The 23,286-nt window shown below is 43.6% G+C and overlaps 1 protein-coding gene across 1 annotated transcript; it reads left to right on the top strand.

Annotated features, from left to right (window-relative positions):
* The first annotated feature begins 11,823 nt into the window (after positions 1-11,823).
* LOC137837456 (uncharacterized) lies at positions 11,824-16,512 on the top strand. The gene is made up of 5 exons (XM_068646441.1): positions 11,824-12,216; positions 12,661-14,191; positions 14,291-14,854; positions 14,956-16,005; positions 16,122-16,512. Exons 1-5 carry the CDS (start codon positions 12,103-12,105, stop codon positions 16,367-16,369), a joined length of 3,507 nt encoding a protein of 1,168 aa, XP_068502542.1. The 5' UTR covers positions 11,824-12,102; the 3' UTR covers positions 16,370-16,512.
* The last annotated feature ends 6,774 nt before the right edge of the window (positions 16,513-23,286 follow it).

Consider the following 23,286-nt stretch of genomic DNA (forward strand, 5'->3'; position numbering starts at 1 on the left):
TGAGTTTCAGAACAATAAGCTGGACAGCGAGGTGTTTTCTTGGAACTTACCTTAGCTATCTTTTAAACTTCTTTCACCCTTCACGCCATACCTGAACTCGTTCAAGACGAGAAGGATTTTATCTCTCTTCACACCGCCTACAAGCGTGGAAGCTTTCTCTGGTCTTACTAAGTCAATATTGATGTTTCGCTTAAAGGGGGAGAGGCGTTTTCCTTCCCTTCCCGCCGTTTAAGGTCACGAACACCTCTGACTTTTCAGTTCATCTTGCCTGAACTCACTCTGAGGTGAGGAGGACTTTTTCTTGCCTGAACTCGCTCAACGGCGAGAAGGACTTTTTCTTGCCTGAACTTGCTCAACAGCGAGAAGGACTTTTTCTGGTGCCTCAACTTGCCCAGGGTGTACATCTCCTCCCCCCTGGATGCACTAAGGACTTTTTCTCTTTCTCGCCTGCACTCGCTCGAGGGCGAAGAGGTCTTTACTCTTTCTCGCCTGCACTCGCTCGAGGCGAGGAAGTCTTTTGTCATCGTTGGTGCCTCCGATCGCCGAAAGACGATGAGGACTTTAAACCTTTTACTGATACCGCCAATCGCCGAAAAACGATGGGGACTTTAAACTTTTACTTAGAAAGCACGCAGCATAACTTTAAACTTGCCTTGAACCACGTACGAGTGATAAGGTCTTTTTTTTCAAAACTTTCGAAACAAAAAGCATGCAATCTTAGAAGCTTTAAACTTTGAAAACTTTTCTTTATTGGGTGGCCTCATTAAAAACCCTCCTTAGGGAAAAAAGAGTGCCCCCTTCAAACTGTTTTAACAGAAAGCTTGTAAATCTCTTCATGTTCGTTTTTACTTACAAAGCTTTAACTGTAATACAACTTGAGGTGTGTGGCGTTCTAGGTGCGAGGAATAGCCCCTCCTTCTAACGTCTCTAAGCGGTAGGCGTCGTTCCCGAGCGCCTTGGTTATTCTGAACGGTCCTGTCCACTTAGGCGATAACTTGTTTTCCATCTCGTACTGGTGGGCCTTCCTCATCACGAGGTCGCCTTCTCTAAACTGCCTTGGCATCACCTTTGAGTTATACCTTCGCTCAATCCTCCTTTTCACTGCCTCAGCCTTTAGCCTTGCCTCCTCCCTGACCTCATCCAGCAAATCCAGATTCAACCTTCTTTCTTCGTTCGAGTCTTCCGCCACAAAATTCTGGAATCTCGGCGAGCTCTCCTGGATTTCCACTGGAATCATTGCATCACATCCATAGACCAAGCTGAACGGGGTCTCATGGGTTCCTGACTGCTCGGTGGTGTGGTACGCCCAAACTATGTGGGGTACCTCTTCAGCCCACGATCCCTTGGCTTTCTCTAGCCTTCTCTTCAAGCCTCTTAGCAACACCCGATTGGCGGACTATACTTGGCCATTTGTGTGAGGGTGCTCGACGGATGCAAACACCTGCTGTATTCCCACTTCTTCGCACAGCTTCTTCAGTAGGTGACTTGCAAACTGAGTCCCATTGTCTGACACCAGGCGCTTAGGCACACCAAACCGGCACACGATGTTCTTCCATACAAAACTCTCGATCTTGTGTGCGGTGATCTGGGCTACTGGTTCTGCTTCGATCCACTTGGTGAAGTATTCAATCGCCACCACCAAGTACTTCATCTGCCTGATCGCCAATGGAAAAGGTCCCAGAATGTCAATTCCCCACGTATGAAACGGCCAAGGGCTGTAAATTGACTTTAACTCCTCTAGAGGCGCCTTGTGCCAATCGGCGTGCTGCTGACATTGCTTGCAACACTGTGCATACTTCTTGCAGTCCTCCCTCATTGTCGGCCAGTAATAACCTGCACGGAGGGTTCTTGCAGCCATAGCTCGTCCCCTGACGTGACTCCCGCATATACCTTCATGGAGCTCGACCATAATTCTAGTGCCTTTTTCTCCGTGCACACATTCTAAGAGTGGGTGTGTAAACCCAAACCTATACAGCTCGCCATCTATCATGGTGAACTTGCTGGAGTTCTTCTTTATCTTCCTAGCCTCCGTCGGATCCAGCGGGAGAAGGCCATCAGCCAGGCAGCGCTGGTACTGGGTTATCCATGTGTCTGGCTCATGCGTAGCACAGACCTGCGTCATGTTCACCCTCTCCCCCCGACATGCTCTTATTCTCGGCGATCTCAAGGTCTCCTGAGTCAAGGACCTGTGACTCCTCGTCGCTTTCTCCGTCGACTTGCTTATCTGAAGAACCAGGTGGTCTGCCACAAATGCTCTAGGCGTCTTCAGAGTTTCTTGGATCACTGTCCTCTGCCTACCCCCCTTGCCCGAACTGGCGAGCTTGGCTAGCAAGTCTGCTCGGGCATTCTGTTCTCTGGGCACATGCACCACTTCAAATGAGACAAAGGAACTCTTCAACTCCTGCACATACTCCAAGTAAGCCGCCATTTGTGGATCCTTGGCGTGGAACTCGCCTGTTACTTGTCCCGTGACTAACAATGAGTCACTCTTGGCCATCAACACCCTAGCCCCCATCTCCTTAGCCAACAAAATTCCGGCGATCAGCGCCTCATATTCCGCTTGATTGTTGCTGGCTTTAAAAGCAAATCTCAGGGATTGTTCTACCAGCACGCCGTTGGGCCCCTCCAGAATAACTCCAGCACCGCTACCCTGCTGGTTAGACGATCCGTCCACCGAAAGCACCCAACGAAAATCATCCCCTTCAACTCGTGCTGCTTCTGACGAGAGCTCGACCACAAAATCAGCGAAAATCTGCCCTTTTATCGGTCCTCGGGGCTCATATTTGATGTCGAACTCTGACAGTTCCACCGCCCACTTCACCATTCTCCCAGCTACATCGGGCTTCTTCAGGACTTTCTGGATGGGCAAGTCGGTCATCACCAGCACTGTAAAACTGTGAAAATAGTGGCGCAACCTCCTCGCCGAAAATACTACAGCTAGTGCAGCTTTCTCCAAGGCCTGATACCTCACCTCCGGGCCTTGCAATACCTTGCTGACGAAATAAATAGGCTTTTGAGCCTGGTCTTGATCTTGGGCGAGCACCGCACTCACCGCCCTCTCAGTCACAGCAAAATACAACCTGAGAGGGGTTCCTACTAAGGGTTTGCACAAAACCGGCGGGCTCGCGAAGTACTCTTTAAGCTTCACGAAGGCTTCTTCACACTCCTTCGACCAGACAAACTTGTTGTTTCGCCTTAAACATTGGAAGTACGGATGGCCTTTCTCTCCGCTAGCTGATACGAAACGAGACAGGGCGGCCATCCGACCTGTAAGTTGTTGCACCTCCTTCACGGTAGTCGGGCTCCTCATCACCAATATGGCAGCACACTTATCCAGATTTGCCTCTATTCCTCTTTCAGTCAAAAGGAAACCCAAGAATTTCCCTGCCTCCACGCCGAAAATGCACTTCTCGGGGTTCAGCTTTAATCTAAACTTGGCGATTGTGGTGAACAACTCCTCCAGATCCGAGACGTGCTTGCTCTTTTCTGGCGAGGTCACGACCATATCATCTACGTACGCTTGCACATTCCTTCCCAACATTGGTGCAAGTACCTTATCCATCAATCTTTGGTACGTGGCCCCCGCATTCTTCAGCCCAAAGGGCATCACCTTGTAACAGTAGCATGACCTCTCAGTCATGAAGGCAATTTTCTCTTCATCCATAGGATGCATCTTTATCTGGTTATACCCCGAGAAGGCGTCCAGAAAACTCAGCAACTTGCACCCTGCTGCACTGTCGACCAGGGCATCTATGCTTGGCAAAGGATACAAATCCTTTGGATAAGCCTTGTTCAGGTCAGTGAAGTCGACGCACATGCGCCACTTCCCGTTGCTCTTCTTCACCAGCACGACATTAGCCAACCACTCAGGGTACTGGACCTCCCTGATATGGCCTGCGGCGAGGAGCTTCTGCGTTTCATCCCTAATCGCCTGCCTTCTCTCCTCATTAAACTTCCTTCTTCTCTGTCGCACCGGTCTGACTTGCGTGTCCATTGCCAAATGGTGACACAAGAAGTCGGGGTCAATTCCCGGCATGTCTGAAGCAGACCATGCAAAAGCATCCAGATGTCGTTCTATCACCTTGGTGATCTGGTCTTGGAGCTCAACCTCCAAAGATCTTCCCAGCTTGAAGACCTTTCCCCCGATCTCCCTTTCGAGCCACTCCTCGACGGGTTTAGGCCTGGTTTCCCTGGCGATTACCGCCCTGGCGATTCCCGATTCCCTCGCTTCTTCCGAGCTGTTTCTCACTTCTTCTTCCCGTCCGGCGCTCTCCCCTTTAGCCTCAGCATCTATCATGGTGACATCGCCTCCGGCGGCCACCTCCATTGCCGCATCAACAACTCGCCATTCTGTTGGTCTGGGCTTCACACCGGGAGGCGGCGTCGTGGTGATGTAACTCATTGACCTCTTGTTCTTCAAGCTATTTTCATAGCACTTCTTCGCCTCCTTCTGGTCAGATCTGATGGTGATCACCACCCCCTCCATCGATGGTAACTTAACCTTCATGTGCCTGGTTGAGGGCACAGCTCCTATCCTGTTGAGGGTTGGTCTCCCTAACAGAATGTTATATGCTGAGGGGGCGTTCACAACGAGGTACTTGATCTTCTCCGTCCTCGAGGCCACCTCATTCGTGAACGTTGTTCTCAGCTCGATGTACCCCCTGACCTCCAATTGGTCGCCAGCGAACCCATACAAGCACCCTCCATAGGGTCTTAGCTGGTCAAGGGGTAGTTGTAACTGCGTGAAAGTCGGCCAGAACATCACGTCTGCCGAGCTTCCTTGGTCCACCAGCACCCGGTGGACTTTCCTTCCCGCCGTGACGAGCGAGATGACTATGGGATCGTTGTCGTGAGGCACAACGTCCCTGAGATCTTCTTTTGTGAACGTGATGTCCACATCTGGCGAGTGATCCTTGAACATATCCACCGTCATCACAGACCTTGCATATTTCTTCCTCTGTGATGCGGTGCATCCACCACCTGAGAAACCTCCAGCGATGGTGTGGATCTCGCCATGGGTTGGCATCTCATGTTGCTGACCCTCACCACTCATCGGCTGGGAGCTCGACGCACCTCCCGTCCTCTTGTCTAGTAGGTAATCGTTCAAGAAGCCGCTCTTGACCAGGTCGTCGAGCTGGTATCCCAGGGCTAAACACGAATCAACAGTGTGACCAAAACTCTGGTGGAACTCACACCAGGCGTTTGGTTTTGGTCCTAACACCTTGTCGCCCACTTTTTCAGGCGCCTTAAGCCTGGCTGCTATGTTGGGAATGGCGATCAGATCCGCCAACCCCATGACAAACTTGTACTTTAGTGGGCGATTATACTCCCTGGGGCGTCCTGGGCCCCTTCCCTTGCTCTTCCTTGGATCATAAGGATGGCGAGTCCTTTGATCCTTCTTGGCCGCCATCGTCTCCAGCACCCTCTGCGGCTGGATTCTAGTTTGGGCTCGTGGCCTAGCAGGGGCCACGCTCCCTCTCTTCTCGGCGACCTCACTCTCGTCGGCGATGTGGGCCACCGCAAGTCGCCTAACTTCAGCAAACGTCGCGGGGTGAGCCCTGATCAGCGCCTCACAGAAAGGTCCCGGCAGCACGCCCTTTTTGAAGGCGTATACCAACATCTCCTCGTCTTTAGCAGGCGAGCGGACCATCTGTGCTCCAAAACGATTCAAATAGTCCCTGAGGGACTCTCCCTGGTACTGCCTTATGTCGAACAGGTCATAACACACCCTAGGTGGCGCCTTTTTCTCAATGTACTGCTCGACGAAAAGCTTCGAAAACTGTTGGAAATTGGTTATGTGACCTGTAGGCAAGCTCACAAACCATTCCAGCACTGTTCCCTGGAGCGTGCTCACAAACATCTTGCAATATACAACATCCGAGCCTCCTGACAGCATCATCTGCGTGTGGAACGTAGTGAGATGTGCCTCAGGGTCCTCCACGCCGATGAAAGAAGCTTTCACAGGTACTATGCTCGCAGGGATAGGCGTGTCTGTTATTGCCTGAGCAAACGGCATTGGGAAAACGCGCGGTGGCGACGACGGCGCGACCTCTTCAACAACTGAGCGTCCTCTCTGCTTCTGAAGAGCTTGACGCAACTCCTCAGTTACTTTGCTGAGCTCTTCATTCCTGGCCTGAGAGGCGACCAGGTCTTCATGCATCTTCGCTTGCTCTATGCGCGATGCCTCCACATTCGCCTGCAGCGCACGCATGATCTCCATCATCTGCGCCATGGTCATGGCGCCTTCTGCAGCAATTGGCACAACGGGACTTGAACGGTTGCTTCTCATCTTTCTCATGAAAACTCAGCAGACCAAACTCCAGCGCACAAGACCTTCACCAGCAAGCGATCGATCCAGCAATCAATCGATCAGAAACTCTCGAACTCCCAAGAACTTCCAAGAACTTCCAAGAACGCAACCACAACAGCACGCCGACAGATTCGGACGTCGAAACCTTCACAAAGCCTGCACTCTCACCACGATCCTACTGCTTCTCCAGCAAAACTCCCGATTCACCGATCAGAAACGCGAACGAACGGTCAAACTTCGAATCAACCGATTGAAAACCGAGCAAACAGCAAGAAACTTCAAGAAACCGATCGAAAGCTCGAACAAACGGTGGAAAACTTCAAAGTATCGACTAAAACCTAAACGAACGGCGGAAAACTCGACTTCACCGAACAAAAGCTCGAACGAACGGTGGAAAATGGTTGCACCAGGACACAACCACACAGAAACTACAGAAACTTCAAGAACTCACGTTGTGGATGGGAACAGGTTTTACACGGCCCCACGGTGGGCGCCTGATGATCCTGCCGGTTGACCAGAGCGCAAGAGTCTTGCCACGTCGAAGGTACCTCCCTCTGGATCGGCTTTGCACCATGCTAGCTTCCGTCTCCCACACCTCGATTCTCCTCAAGAACCTGAAAAAGACAGAGTGGCGCCGCTGCAGCCGATCGCGCTCCGACGCTCAAGTCAGTGACGGAATCACCAAAAACTTTAAGAAAGAAAAGCTAAAACTTAAGGAACCGTGCAAAATCTCTCTCAGCGTACTCCAGTGTTCTCACAAGCGTAAAGAAGTGTTCTAAACGCGCGTACCTCAGAATCTGTTAAGAGTTCCTTATATACCTGTGCATTTTCTCTCTCCTGACGGTTACACCTCTGGATACATGGCTCGCATCCAGCTGTACACGTGTCACCATCTCTACTCTTCAGGCTGTTCGACTAAGTTACTCAGATGAGGAGCAACTCGGTGCATAGCTGCCTTGGAGCGCGATCTCTTCTAATGGCGAGCACGGGGTGTCACCATGCACACCTTCTCTGTGGTCTCGCCTGTCGCTATCACGATCTGCATTACGTGCTCATCGGGCATGTTCTGGTAAACTGTTCCCTGGCCTCAACCTCTGGCTAGGGAATGATCATCTGATAACTTCATCCTTCGTACTCGTGCCCTTTGAAAGCTTTGAACAAGCTTCCCTGATCTTTCGGCGATGTCCCCCTCTCGGCGATCTCTGACCACTTGGTCATCTAAGCTCACATACGGCGACTACGACACAAGCCTGGTGACCGCCAGTTTAGATATGTTATAGATCGGAGCACGCCAACTTAATGATTGGCGACTACACAGACTTCCCGATGTCCTTCCCTTCTGTCAGCCAGGTGTTCCGTTCAACACGCCTATATTTTCGCTCGTTGCCACGTCATCACTCCCGACTCCCGGGTCGGTACATTCTCCAATTCATTTAATTGGCTATTCAGATTTTGACTTTGCAGGTTGCAAGCTAGATAGAAAGAGCACAAGTGGCACTTGTCACCTTCTTGGCTCAAGTCTAATCTCATGGCATAGCAAGAAGCAAGCATGTGTTGCTCTATCTACTGCTGAGGCTGAGTATATAGCTGTTGGAAGTTGTTGTGCACAGATTTTGTGGCTCAAACAACAACGAGCAGACTTTGGATTACAAATCAGCAAAGTTCCTTTGATGTGTGATAACACAAGTGCCATCAATCTTACCAAAAATCAGATTCAGCACTCAAGGACCAAACATATTGAGATAAGGCATCATTTCATCAGGGATCATGTAAGCAATGGAAACTGTGAAGTGAATTTTGTGGAGACCAAACTGCAGTTAGCTGATATCTTCACCAAACCACTACCAAAAGAGAGGTTCTTCTTCCTAAGAAATGAGTCTCTCCTAAATCTGTTTTGATACATGTTTAAAGTCTATTTGTGAAGACAAATAGGGGGAGAATTAATTGGTTCTTGTGTATCCTTATCTGAAACTGATTAAATATGTTAAAATCTCTTATATAAAACTGTTTTCTGCTGCTGCTGATAGAAACAACCAATTGTTTCGAGTAAACAACCGATTGTTTCGAGTAAATAACCGATTGTTTATCAGGATTTATGCTTTCAATAATGTAAAAATCTAACCTGCTGTTGTAAGAAGCATTGGACTGTATATATGCTAGTTTTGCAGGTACTGCTTCAGATTCAATCAGATCAAACACAAGCACCAGGGATTTGTCTTCATCAAATAGGGGGAGATTGTTGAACGAAGTGGTGTTCAAGCTTTGAAGAATCCAAACCCCTTTGAAGGATGTTGAAGGCTGGTTGTGCTTGTTGTTGCTGAGCTGTCTTAGATAGGATCTGGGGTAGATTGTATATGTAATCCACTCTTGATTGAATCCAAAGCATAGGCATTCTCAATCTTTTTAAAAGAAAAGTGTTTTTCAAGCTAAGTGAAAAACAACCTATTGTTTTGTCGAAACAACCGATTGTTTTATACTTAGGTGTTTTTAGAAAAGGTTGAAAACTATTTTTCAAATGGTTGAGCTGTCAAAACCAAAACAACCGATTGATTTGAGGAAACAACCGATTGTTTGTTTTGGTACCATAACAGAAAAATGGTTTGTGCTTTGACTGAGCATTAAATGATTTTCTAACTGTTTACGCTTCAGTTTTTAATGCTTTGACCAATCTTTAAATGCAATTAATAGTTTGTTAAGATTTGATAACAAACAACAACTTTGATATATACAGAAAAACATATTTGAGTTTTTCACTGATTTTGAGTTTTTGAAAAGTTGAGATTGCTTAGAGATTGAGATTAATCAAAGAGTGTGAGCTAGGATTTAATCTTGTATTGATTTCAGATTTGTTTGTAACAAGTGTAATCCTTGTATCTGTTGAAAGAAACCTTGTGTGTTTGCTGAGAAGTGTTGTGTGTTCTTGAGGGGATCAAGATCAGCATTCTTAGTGTTGGTGTGTTGACCAAGAGAAGTGTGTGTCTTGAGGGGAACAAGTTCACTTTCTTGGTTGTGTTGTAAGTGATCTAGGTTTGATTGCTTAGTGGTATTCCTCAGTGGTTTTATGAGAAGATTGGATGTAGCTCTGGGTTTAGAGTGAACTAGTATAAATCTCTGTGTGCATTTTCTCTATCCCTTAACTCTTTAAATTCAGTTTTTATATTTGTAAACTGGTATAAACAACCGATTGTTTCTGCGAAACAACCGATTATTTTTCTGGTGCTGTGCTTTTTGCTTTGCGTTTTGAAAAACTGATTTCTTAATCAAGATATTCTCGAAGTAATTTCATTCAAGGCCTAAAAGTTTTCGAAAAACATCTTTAAACCATTCAACCCCCCCCCTCTAGTTTAAAGCCATACATTCTAACACTCTTGACTGCAAATTCGGGAATCGTTCCCTGATGGAATATCGGCCACGTCAATGCAGGTTCTTCCTCAATTCCTCGTTGGTTTTACGCAACTCCTTATTGGTTTGCACGTGTTTCTCCATAACTATCCGAGAGACCTCAATTTCTGCCATCAGACGATCTTGCAGGAGATCGTGCTCAGCTCAGACTTCTGCTCGTAGCCACTCCTGCTCGGCCTTGACTTCCTCTTGGATTCGCTCTTGCTTTCTTCGATAGTCTTCGTTCGCCTCTTTGAGGGCCCTCATGGCCTCCATGAGTTGTTGTAAGGCGGGGTCATCGCTTCCTTCAGATCCCAGCAGGCCTTGCCCTATGTTTCTCATCACATCGAAAGGCTCAGTCGCAAATGTGGATGGGATCAGGTTTTATCGGGCCCCATGGTGGGCGTCAAATGTTCTCATCGATTGACCTCAAATGGATTGAATGGGCCAGCTCCTCTTCTGATTAGTCTCCAATTGGTGCTTCGAGGTATTGGGTACTCCACTGGGACAAAGGGGACTCTACCTGTTGATCACACTTCGACGATCAAGTCAGTGAGAGCATTCAGTAATATCAAATCAGTTTTAGTCGGGGTCTCAAACCCCTTTTATAGATATCCCTTCAACAGTTTTCACTAATGAGAATATAATATCAACAGAAAGCATATAATCATGATGGAAAATAATCTTGCTTCGTGCACATTTAGTCTCTAGTGCTAACAACAAAAAAAACATTATGTTTACATGTACCTTTATTATCGGGTGCTAACTACTTTATTACAAACAACTTTTATTGGTAGTTAATTAACGTATGTATTATAAACAATCAGAATATTTCTTATATTTTAATTATCTTTTTCGAGTTGTCTGCCAGCATCTGGGCTGAGCTCATGACTCACCCTTTGGACCCATACTTGTCCAAAAACGAGCTTACCATACCTAACCAGTAATCATAATAATAATAATAATAGTAATAATAATAATAATAATAATAATAAAAACAGTAAAAATACTAATAACAGTAATAATAATAATAATAATAATAATAATAATAATAATAATAATAATAATAATAAATAACTTATTATTATTATTATTATTATTATAATAATAGTAATAAGAATAATAATAATAATAAGAATACCAAAAATATTAATAACAGTAATCATAATAATAATAATTATAATAATAATAATAATAGTAGTAGTAATAATTAATAATAATAAAAATAATAAGAATAATAATAATAATACTAATAATAATAATAAGAATAATAATTATAATAACAATAATAATAAATTAATAAATTAATAATTAATAATAATAATAATAATAACTCTCCATCTAACCTCTCTCCTCATAAACACTCTATGCTACATAAACACTCTCTCCTTGCCACATAAGGAATACCTGACGCCATTAAGTGGAACTTAACGCAAATGACCAACTTAGTACATATTAAGAAATATAGGAACCAAATTGGTTTTTTTAAAAACCACGATATTAAATTAACTATTGACCCTAAATGTAAAGACGAATAAGGTAATTAAACCATAATTATATTTAAAATTAACTATTAAATGAATAGTTAAATAAAAACATACAAAAATATATAACCTTTCAAACTAATTTATGCTAAAATTCATAAATTTAATAGAGTAATGATACATTATACTACATTCACTCAGCATCTAAATAAATTATTCTTTTATTATAATATAATATTTTATTTTTAAAAAATTAAATAATTATTTTTCACTATTAGAATATCAAACAAACTTTATCCTTATAAGTCTAACAACTAACCCTTAAAACTAAAAATACAATGAACCAACTGTGAGACATAACTGTACCTCGTCACAATTTATTTAACTTTTAGAATAGACTAACACTACATTAAATAAATAAAGATTCCTAAAAATATAATAACATGTTGCTCAAAGCAAAAGCCTAACAAAATAAATGAATAAATCAAAAAAATTGAGAAGTTACCACCTACCACAACTTTTATCACCACGTGCATTAGCAGGGTCATTCGTAGTCCACGTGTAAAGCCACCGACCATTGACAGATTTTCATATTAAAAGGTTCAAATTCAAAACTGGATAAGGTTGCAATAACTGTAACTCAAACTTGAATTCAAATTTGTGCACCAAAAACCAAAGTGTACGACATAAATACTTCACTTCTATAGTGTGTTTCAAATTAGCAACCATTACTTTGTTCACTGGAACATTGTACCAGTAAAGTAGATTCAGAGTTACAAATACCAAAGAGGCAGGAAGCTCCTCATTTTAACTTCCAGAAACAAACTCAACTTGTTAAATCATTTTCTTTTCCACGTGACTTGGTTTGAATTGGCAAAGATTGGAGTTTGTTTTGGAAATTTTTGTTCAAAACTCAGAGGAATAGAGATGGATTTTCATGGCATGAAGAGGAAGAGACTGCAGGCTCTGTGCAAGAAACATGACATTCCTGCAAATTTGAAGAACAGCGAAATGGCGGACAGACTCTCCTTGCTTTTCAAGGTTCATATCATTGTACCCTTTTCTTCAAGAAGTATTTTTTTTTTAACAAAAATAAAGTTTCTTCAAATGATTTGATTGGAGAATATTATCAAATATACTTAATTTTGTTAGGAAGAAAGCAAACACGTAGGAAGTGAAGAAGGTTACCGAAAAATGTTTTCTATTATTGATTCAAAATGGTATTAGAAAAGCTTAACACATTCTCTACTCTATACAAACATAAGAGGTGTCTTTCATGCTATACTAAGGCATTAGCACCCGTTTTAACTGTCTACCAACTTCAATTATTTGAATTCCAATCACTAATAAACTTAAGAAACAGTTTTATTTATTTCCTATCTTGTTAGGTAACATGATGTTAGGGACTGTTTTACTTGTTTATTTGCTTATTTGGTTGGTTATGGTATTGTTGGTTTGTGAAATCTGGTTTTGTTTTGCACACAGGAAAAAGAAATGGAAGATCCTGTAGGTTCTGGTAATGCTAGAATGAAGAAAGATGCCATCCTTCATTGTGTTGGTGGCAAAAATGTGGAAATGATTGATTTGGTGACTCCTAGTTCGGGTTCAAAGGAAAGGAGTGTTTTTTATGCGAAGCATTTGAAAGGTTCAGAGATTGAAAGGTTGGAATTTGAAACAAATTTTTCCCCGGAAATAATAAGGGAAGAGTTTGGAATTTGTGGGGTTGGGGAAGACATGAAAAGTAGACTCAAGAAAGAGCATGTTAACAGTCAGGGAGGTTTACATTTAGCACCTGTGGCAGTTGCTTTGGAGGAATTCAACAACCATTTGAGGGAGGAAGAAGCTGAGAAATTGAGTGACAAAAATAATCTTATTGGAGATATTTGTGAAAATGGAAGGGAAAGAACCGAAGCTGCAGAACAAGACGAGCATAATAGCCTTCAAGGATCAAGCATGAAAGATGTGAAGATTTTACATGTTTCTCAAGAGGAATCCGGTTATCCTGTGGAGGAAAAAGATGAAGTTGTAGAACAAGGCGACCACAATAGCCCTCCAGGATCAAACATGAAAGATGTGATTGCTTTCCATGATTCTAGAGAAGAATATGTCTACCCCGTGGTGGAAGAAGATGAAGCTATAGATCAAGGCGACTGCATTAGCTCTCAAGTATCAAGCATGAAGGATGTGAAGATTTTTCATATTTCTCAAGAGGAATATGGTTACCCTGTGGCGGAAAACGATGAAGTTGTAGAACAAGGAGACCACAATAGCCCTCGAGGTCCAAACACGAAAGATGTAAATATTTTACATGTTTCTGAAGAGGAATATGGTTTCCCTATGGTGGATGAAGCTAATGCTTTAAAACAAGGTGACCGCAATAGCTCTCAAGGACCTAGCACGAAAGATGTGACTGCTTTACATGTTTCTCGTAAGGAAACTGATTGTCCTATTGTGGAAGATGTAGCTGTAGAGCAAGGTGACAACAATAGCCCTAAAGGACCAATCATGAAAGATGTGAATATTTTATATGTTTCTCAAAAAGAATCTGATTACCCTATAGTGAAAGAAGATGTAGCTGTAGAACAAGGTGATCAGAATAGTCCTCAAGGACCAAACATGAAAGAAGTGAATGCTTTACATGTTTTTCTCGAGGAATCTGGTTACCCTATGGTGGAAGAAGAGGGAGTCGTAGAACAAGGTGACCACAATAACCCTCAATCAAACCTAAAAGATGTGGATGTTATGCATGTTTCCCAAGAGGAATTTGATTACCCTACGGTAGAAGAAGTTCAGAAATCTGATGGTAATATTTGTAATGGCAGTGTCTACGATCTCACAGACACTGGATCAGAAGTTGATGCCAAGAATACTGATGGAAAGACCAATTTAACAGCTGAACATTCTGCAGATTATGTTCCTTCTAGTTTGAATAAATCTTCAGTTGGCACACAAGATCAATTTCATAGAAGTTATCCAGAAAATGAAGTCAAGTCTAGTGGTCTTAATATTCATCAAGGTAGAGTGCAGTTTTGGTTTTCAAATTTACTGGTTGTCTTTAAGTATGATTTATAATCTTCTTTAGCTGGCTTTCTGAATCATCTGTCAGCAAATGCAGTTACGTCTGAAGAGGAGTTGAAATCTCCACAAAATACAGGTTCGGTTGCAAATCCAGGGGAATTCTCTGGATTTTCTCCCAATATCCTTGAAGCTTCTGTGGTTGAGAGGTTTCAGTCTGAAACATATTTTGACCCCAGTACAATTGGAGATGTAGGAACTTGTAACACGAAAGAAAGCATGCAAAGTTACAAGATGGAGAAAGTTGAATACAGTCAGGAAGCTTTGCATACAACAGCCAATGTGAATCTTTTACACAGATCTATGGAGGAGGGCAATATGCACATAGAACAGGGAGAAGTTATTGGGTTGTTTGACAACTCTGATGTTCATGATGATACTGGTGTAAATGGAAGATCTGAAGTTGATACCAGGTGCCTTGACATTTCCATACGTACTATCAATAATGATGATGGGAAGACCAATGTGACCATTGAACAATTTACAAATGAGCTCCAATCTTCAACATTTGAAGATTCGGATGGGACACCAGTTCAGTTTCTATCAAATGATGCATTGAGTGAAGTGAAGACAGATTTTAATAGTCATGAAATTGTTGTTTCAGGTACAGTGAATTGTTTTATTTTAAAGTATAATTCATCGAAACTCTCCCTTGATTTTAAAGTAATGAATTTATGATCTCTCTAACCGTGATGTTCTTTCTAGGCATTGTGACTAAAAATGTTATGTCTGAAGCGAAGTTTGTATCTTCAAGAAAAATAAGTTTAAACCAAGCTTCAGATAGAATGATTGGTTTTTCCCCGGAGCAGCTAAATAATTCAGAGAGTAAAGTGCTGCAGTCCGAAACAAAACTTTTCCCAGAAACCGCAAGAATAGATGTTGGAATTGGTGAGGTGGTGGAGAGCATGCAGATGGATGTCAATAAGGAGCTAGTTGATGACAGTCAGCAAGGTATACATGCCGCATCTTGTGTAATGGACTTGAACAATGAGGATTTTATGCAAGTTGCTTTTGATGAAGATGGACACTGTGTATTGGAGGGAGAAATTGACAAGTCTTGTTTGATTGCTGATTCAGAGGAAGTTGATATTGAAATTTGTGATGTGGAGGAGAACATGCAAATTATTGTCAATGAGAAGCAAGTTGATGAAAGTCAGCAACGTGCAACACCTAGTGTAATGGTCTCGAACAATGTGGATCTTGTACAGGTTGCTTTAGTGGAAGTTGAAGACCATTTGTTGGAGGGAGAAGTTGAGAAGTCAGGTCTGAATGCTGATTCAGAGGAATGCATTGGATTTTTGCCCAATAACCTTCTGCCTTCAGCAACAAAAGGCTTAGAAGAGGAAACATATTTTGATGGAAGTACACTTGGAGATGTGGAAGCTTTCAAAATGGAAGAAAACATGCCAAGTGATAAGATGGAGAAAGAATACAGTCTGGAAGTTCTGGATATGGCAAATGAATTGGTTCTTTTACCGAGATCTACAGAGGAGAGTGATTCAGTGCAGGAAGAAGTTACCAGGTTGATTAATAGCTGTGATGATCATGAATATGTTGGTTTGACTGGTCAAGAGGATGGCAAAAATCAACATAATATGAAGAGGGACATGGATAGCATTGAAAAGTATTTGCTGAATGATTTTCACTCTTTTGAAGATGCAAGTGGTCAAAGTTCAGATGAGAATGCTCCAACTATGCCCCAACATGGTGAAACGAAGTTATGCACTTTTAACCATCAGCAAATGTTTGCATCAGGTAAAGTATGAGTTTTGGTTAAAGCAATGCAATGTCTATTCAAGAGTTTACCTGTACAAAGTAACTGTTTATATAAGGGAATCATCTGTGATATTTTAGTAAACCTTTATTTCTAGGAGCTTTTTCTGGAGATAAATTGGAAACATCACCAAAGTGTACACCAATTCCTAAGCTCCGTGAATCATACATAAAGAAAGAGTCGAAGATTGTATCGAGTTTGCCTGTGAAACGTGCAAGGGATATTCTTGAAGCTAGTGACATGAAAGAGAACATTAAAATTTCCAAGAAGGAGCAGGTTGGCACGATCATATCAAGGAGTGCATTTCCTAAGAGGAAACCTCTACAAGATCTTCAACAGAACTGAACTTCACAGCTCTTGAACTATTAATCTCTGTAGCAGTTTAGTGAATGATACTGTTTCAAAAATTTGATGGTTACATATTTTCCTGGATGACCAGCATGTTTTAAGTATATATGATGAGATAAGACAATGCTACTTTATGGTAATTGTTGTATCAAGAGTATTTTTTTTATGCTTGAATAGCTTAAACTCGAGGCCTTGCATCAGCATGTCGCACTTGGTCTTCTCGGCTTCGGCTTTCGCGGTGCTCGCCACCTCCTGATGGACCCGGTTATCAAGTTCAAACTTCTCCAGGGAGTCCCTTAGCCCTTCGCCGACGATTTGGGGAAGACAATCGTCAACCATGGCACTTAGGCGCCCGGTGAAGGACTTCAAGGCTTCCTGAAGAGGGGCTGGGAGGTTTGAGGTTGCGGGAGGAGGCGGAGGTTGGTGCTCACCACCACCCTCACAAGGTTGGATGGCGGGGGGAGCTTCAAGGCGAGGTGGTGAGGCAGGAAGTTCTTCGGCGACTTGGGAAGAGGCTTGCGTATCAACAAGTTGCTCAGGAACAGCTTCAGCAACTGAGGCGTTTGAAGCAAGAACATCCCCAGCGGACTCGAATGGCGTGGAGGCGCTGGGGGGGGGGGTTCTCGATATAGTTTGGGGCGGCGCTCTCAATTGCTGGGGGCTCGATCACAGCCCCCCTCTTCCTCTTGCAGACTAGCCCGTCCTCGGTGCTTTCGTCCGCCTCTTCGTTTGACACTATCCTGGGGACCTTCCTCTTAGCCTTCTTGAGGGGTAGTTTCTTACGCTGGGGGGCTGGAAGAGCAGCGGCTGCGGGTGGACCCACTGGCGGAGATTGGCCTTGGGCAGCGGCGATCTCCGCGACAGAGTTCGGGACCGTTTGGGAGCCCGTCGCAAGTTTGTGGGACTTGGCTATGGCGCGTAGCTCAGCCATCCTATCCTTCCCCAACATCATATCTACATTAGTGACCCACAATTACCAACCAGCACAAGAATTCAGTAGTTGACAATGCACAAAAAGATAAGCAATATAAGACAATGCATGGGGAAAGTTAAAACCACACACAAGTCAGAACAGCAACATCAAAGTAAAGACAGGGCGATGCAAGTATAAGCTAAGGGAACTCAAGGGCTTAAGGACAAACCTATGTGAACGTCTAGCTGGCCTTCGAGAAACTCGTAGGCGATGATGGAGGAAGTGGGCAGAATCACGTTGGAGGAGGCGGCTCTTTTCCAAAAACCGCACAAGTCCTTGTCGAGCTCTCCCATTTTTTCTGGCCCCCTGGCCTTCCTGAAGCTCGACTCCTTCTTCCCCTTGTTCACCCAATACAAGGGGAACCCGTCGAGAAGGGAAGGGTCTTGGTGGCTACAGCAAACACGCACGAACTTCCCTTTCCAGTCCTTATAGGATTGCTGGAAGATGGAGAGAATGGACCTCCTAGCGACCCCATTGAGGCTAACCCATAGACGATCGCCCGGGTTCTTCGCCTCGAACAAGTAGAGGAACACATCCACCGAGGCCGGATGTCCCAAGTGCGCGCAGATAATTTGGTAAGCCCGGACGAACGCCCAGCTGTTGGGATGAAGCTGGGTGGGGGCTATGTCGAGCTCGGTCAGGAGCTCCCTCTCAAAGCGTGTGAAGGGAAACTGAAGCTTGACCTTCTTGAACATAGTGGCATAGACAAAGCAGAAAGGGGCGTCGTCGCTCCCCTGATTATCGGTGCAGATGGGCTCACCGGGAGGACAAGGGCGCACAGACACTTTGTCATCATGCTCTTTGCTGAAAGAGAGGTGATCCGGATCACCTTTCTTGAGACGAAGGATGTCACGATCCGAGTTGATGGATGAAGTCTCACCCAGCAGGGTTATGGAAGCCCACGGGTATAGTCGTTTGTAGTCTGGAAGAGGCCTTGCTAGGGTTGCGTTGGTAGTCTCACCCAGCAGAGGTACGTTTTTATTACCGGACAAAATCATTATTAGACATTAATTAGACTTAATTACAGGAATATAATCACTATTAATGAGTCTATAATTAGACTTAATTATAGGAATATAATCACTATTAATGGGTCTATAATTAGTCTTAATTACAGATGTTATGTTAGAAAAAGAATCTGTACGGTTCTGTACGGTTCTAATGCTATGGTTATATATATGTATCATTGCTATAGATGAAAGACAGATTGAATAAAACAAAAAATATTCTTTCATGGTATCAGAGCACAAAACTCTGATACCCGACAAACACAAAGCAAAGGCAACGGTGCACAACCATGGCAGATGCACCAGAAAAGAATAATGCCAACAAAGCAGAGCACGAAGGAGGAGGTGCTAAGAAGACCTACTCGCCATATGATCTCAACGCGAGTGACAATCCCGGAAACATAATCACGCAAGTCCAATTGCGCGGAGAAAATTACGACGAATGGGCAAGAGCAGTAAAGATCTCGCTTCGTGCCCGGAGAAAATGGGGCTTCATTGATGGAACACATATCCAACCAGAGGATAAGGCACCCGACCTTGAAGATTGGTGGACCGTGCAGTCCATGATTGTCTCTTGGATTCTAAACACCATTGAACCAAGCTTACGATCCACAGTAGCATATGCTGAGACTGCACATAACTTGTGGGAAGACATTAAAGAAAGATTCTCGGTCGTGAATGGACCTAGAATTCAACAACTAAGGTCGGACTTGTCAAGATGCAAGCAGGAGGGAATGGTGGTGGCAACTTACTTTGGAAAATTGAAGGTCCTTTGGGATGAGCTTGCTAACAGTGACAAAATTCCATCTTGTACATGTGGTGGATGCAAGTGTGGGATTGGTGCTCAGTTGGAAAAACGAAGGGAGGAGGAGAAGGTTCATCAACTCTTTATGGGGTTGGATGACGCAAGCTACGGGACAGTAAGATCAAACATTCTGGCCTCAGACCCATTGTCGTCTCTGAACCGTGTATATGCTATGTTGGTACAAGAAGAAAGAGTGAGAATGATGGCCAAATCAACGGAAGAAAGGGGGTTGGTCGTGGGTCTCGCGATGCAGGCCAACTACAAAGAAAAAGGGCGTGGAGATATGGTAGAAAAATTAATGACGTGCAGTCATTGCGGTAAAAATGGTCACGACATGAAGGGATGCTTCCAATTGATCGGATATCCCGAATGGTGGGGTGACAGACCAAAAAGTGAAGGCAAATGGAACGGCAGGGGACGCCAAGGGATGCGAAACAAAGGTAACCCGACACGTGCAAATGTGGCACACGCTAGTGGAAGCAACAGTCAAGCCAACAATGACGACAAGAAACTTGAGATGGCAGGTCTGACCAATGAACAATGGAAGGTACTGGTTGATATGATTAGCAAACAAAAATCAAATGAATCAGAGAAAATGACTGGTAAGAGCATTTGGGATTTGTGGATTATTGACAGTGGGGCATCAAACCATATGACCGGGTCACTGGAAAATTTGAGTGAAAAGGAAACTATACAAGGGTGCCTCGTAGGGTTACCCGATGGTGAACGTGTTCTAGCTTGCGAACAGGGAACAGTGACTCTTGAAGAAGGACTTGAATTGAAAAATGTCCTTTATGTTCCCAAATTAAAATGCAATTTACTTTCAGTACCTCAATTGACGGATGAAGAAAATTGTATTGCAACATTCACTGATAAATTGTGTATTATACAGGACCGCACTTCGAGGACGCTGATTGGAGCAGGTGAACAGAAAGATGGGCTTTATTGGTATCGTGGGGTACGGAAGACTCAAGCATGTCATGTCAAGATGGAAAATCAACTAGCACTTTGGCACCAAAGATTAGGACATCCGTCATTTAAGATTGTGCAAATGCTTCCTGATATAAGTGGGAAATGTACTCGTGATGAGTTGAATAAAGTTTGTGAAGTTTGTGAAAAATCGAAACAAACGAGATAAGTTTTTCTTAAGTGCGCATCAAGCTTTGAATATTTTTGATTTAATTCATTGTGACTTATGGGGTCCTTATAAAACTTCTTCATCCTGTGGTGCTTCATATTTTTTGACAATTGTGAATGATTGTTCACGGGCAGTTTGGATCTATTTGTTAAAAGAAAAAACAGAGGTATCAGTGACTTTGAAAAAACTTTTCACACTCGTTGAGAGGCAATACAACAAATGTGTTAAAATGGTTCGCTCTGACAATGGAACCGAATTCATGTGTCTAAAACAATATTTCATTCAACAAGGTATCCTTCACCAAACTTCCTGTGTCGGGACCCCGCAACAAAATGGACGCGTCGAACGCAAGCATCGGCATATTCTGAATGTTGCTCGGTCATTACAGTTTTAAGGCAATCTTCCCATTAAATTTTGGGGGGAATGCGTTTTGACTGCAGGCTACTTAATCAATCTCACACCATCCTCCATTCTAAAAGGAAAAACCCCTTATGAAGTGATCCACGGATGTGTACCCAGTTACGCGCACTTACGAGTATTTGGTTCATTATGTTATGCTCATAATCAAAATAGACAGCGGGATAAATTTGATAGTCGTAGCCGAAAATGTGTGTTTGTCGGGTATCCATATGGCAAAAAAGGATGGAAATTATTTGATTTGGAAACAGAAACTTTCTTTGTCTCTCGTGATGTACATTTTTTCGAAAATAAATTTCCATATTTTGAAGCCAAAAAGATGGACACTGCACCACCATTGCAAAACCCAATTATTGCCAACTCTTTAGAAACTGGAACGGACCCACATTTTCTTCATGAAGTTGCCTCCTCAAACCTAGATGAATGCATCGTCAACCAACCCATTGCATCTCCCATCCCAGCCAAGGAGGATGCTACCCTCACAGATGACTTCGACCACACTATCAACGACTCCGATCCGTGTATAGAAGCCTCGACGCTACCCGCAGATCCACCGCCGCGTCCGACGGAGACGGCGCCGTCGGTTTCTTCACCACCGCTGACGGCCGCGGTTCCCCTTGGGCGAGGGCATCGCGCGAAGCTGCCTTCCGTACGGTTACGCGATTTTGTCGCAGCCACCACGATACCGTCAAGCCCTCTGTTCCGTCACCTCCTTCAACATAATCCTCAAGTGTTTCGTATCCTATACATGATTTTGTGAATTGTGATTCCTTTTCTAAACATCATCAAAGTTTTCTTGCCTCTTTACACACCGAGCAGGAACCCCTGTTCTTTTCTCAAGCGGTCCGAGAACCCCGGTGGCGTGATGCTATGGCATAGGAGATTCATGCTCTCGAACTCAATGACACCTGGAAACTAACCGCTCTCCCTCCTGGAAAGAAGGCACTTGGGTGTAAATGGATCTACAAAATCAAATACAACTCGGATGGAACAATTGAAAGATTCAAGGCTCGATTGGTAATTCTTGGCAATCATCAAGTGGAGGGTTTGGATTACAACGAGACGTTTTCTCCTGTCGTAAAGACGGTAACCATTCACACAACTCTAGCAGTAGCAGCCGCAAAAGATTGGGAGCTTCATCAGATGGACGTTCACAATGCGTTTCTCCATGGTGATCTTGATGATGAGGTTTATATGAAACTCCCTCCTGGCTTCCAAGAATCTCAACCAGGGGCAGTGTGCAAGCTGCAAAAGTTTCTATATGGCCTCCGACAGGCCCCCAGGTGTTGGTTTGCTAAACTATCTTCTTCTCTCACTCGTTACGGCTTCCAACAATCCCCGAAGGATCATTCCCTGTTTACTCTCAATAATAATGACATACAGTTGGTTGTGCTAGTCTACGTTGATGACTTGTGATTGCAGGGAATAATGGTACTGCCATCCAATGTTTTAAAGGCTACTTAAATCAATGCTTTCATATGAAAGATTTAGGCCGCCTCAAGTACTTCCTGGGCTCGCTCCTCCAACGGAATCTTCCTTTGTCAGAGGAAATATGCCTTAGATATCATTACTGAAGTCGGATTGTTGGGTGCGAAGCCCGCCACTACACCATGTGAAGAAAATCACAAATTGAGCTTCGCTACTGGTTCTTTTCTTTCTGAACCGGCTACTTATCGTAGACTTGTTGGGAGGTTAATTTATCTGTGTTTCACTCGACCTGACTTTGCCTATAGTGTCCAAGCTTTATCTCAATTTATGCAAAATCCACGCTCCGAGCATTGGCAAGCTGCTCTTCGTGTTGTTCGATATTTAAAGGGGCATCCTGGACAAGGAATACTCCTACCTCGAGAGAACAACTTACAACTCTTTGGATGGTGTGATTCTGATTGGGCAAGTTGTCCACTGACACGGAAATCTCTCACCGGATGGTTTATTCAACTCGGCACTTCCCCAATCTCTTGGAAAACCCAGAAACAACAAACGGTTTCTGCCTCCTCTGCTGAGGCTGAATATCGATCAATGGCTAAGACCACCCGAGAATTAAAGTGGATTAAAGACATTCTCGCTTCTCTACATGTTCCTCATCCTGACCCAATTTGTCTTTATTGTGATAGTCAAGCAGCACTTCACATTGCTAAAAACCCGGTCTTCCACGAACGCACCAAACACATTGAAGTTGACTGCCACCTTGTTCGAGATTAAATCATTCACAAGCGCCTTCTTCCATCCTATGTGCCCACACATACACAACTAGCTGACATTTTCACCAAAGCTCTCGGTGCTAAAAAGTTTGGAGCCATCTTGGTCAAGTTGGGCATTCAAGACTTACATGCTCCAACTTGAGGGGATATTACCGGACAAAATCATTATTAGACATTAATTAGACTTAATTACAGGAATATAATCATTATTAATGAGTCTATAATTAGACTTAATTATAGGAATATAATCACTATTAATGGGTCTATAATTAGTCTTAATTACAGATGTTATGTTAGAAAAAGAATCTGTACGGTTCTGTACGGTTCTAATACTATGGTTATATATATGTATCATTGCTATAGATGAAAGATA

This window comes from Phaseolus vulgaris, chromosome 4, assembly GCF_000499845.2.
Source record: "Phaseolus vulgaris cultivar G19833 chromosome 4, P. vulgaris v2.0, whole genome shotgun sequence".
Lineage (NCBI taxonomy): Eukaryota > Viridiplantae > Streptophyta > Magnoliopsida > Fabales > Fabaceae > Phaseolus > Phaseolus vulgaris.

Coding starts and splice junctions, on each gene's coding strand:
- LOC137837456 (XM_068646441.1), top strand. CDS start 12,103: ATGGATTTTCATGGCATGAAGAGGAAGAGACTGCAGGCTCTGTGCAAG. Junction 12,217..12,660: donor GACTCTCCTTGCTTTTCAAG/GTTCATATCATT, acceptor TTTTGCACACAG/GAAAAAGAAATGGAAGATCC. Junction 14,855..14,955: donor TCATGAAATTGTTGTTTCAG/GTACAGTGAATT, acceptor TGTTCTTTCTAG/GCATTGTGACTAAAAATGTT.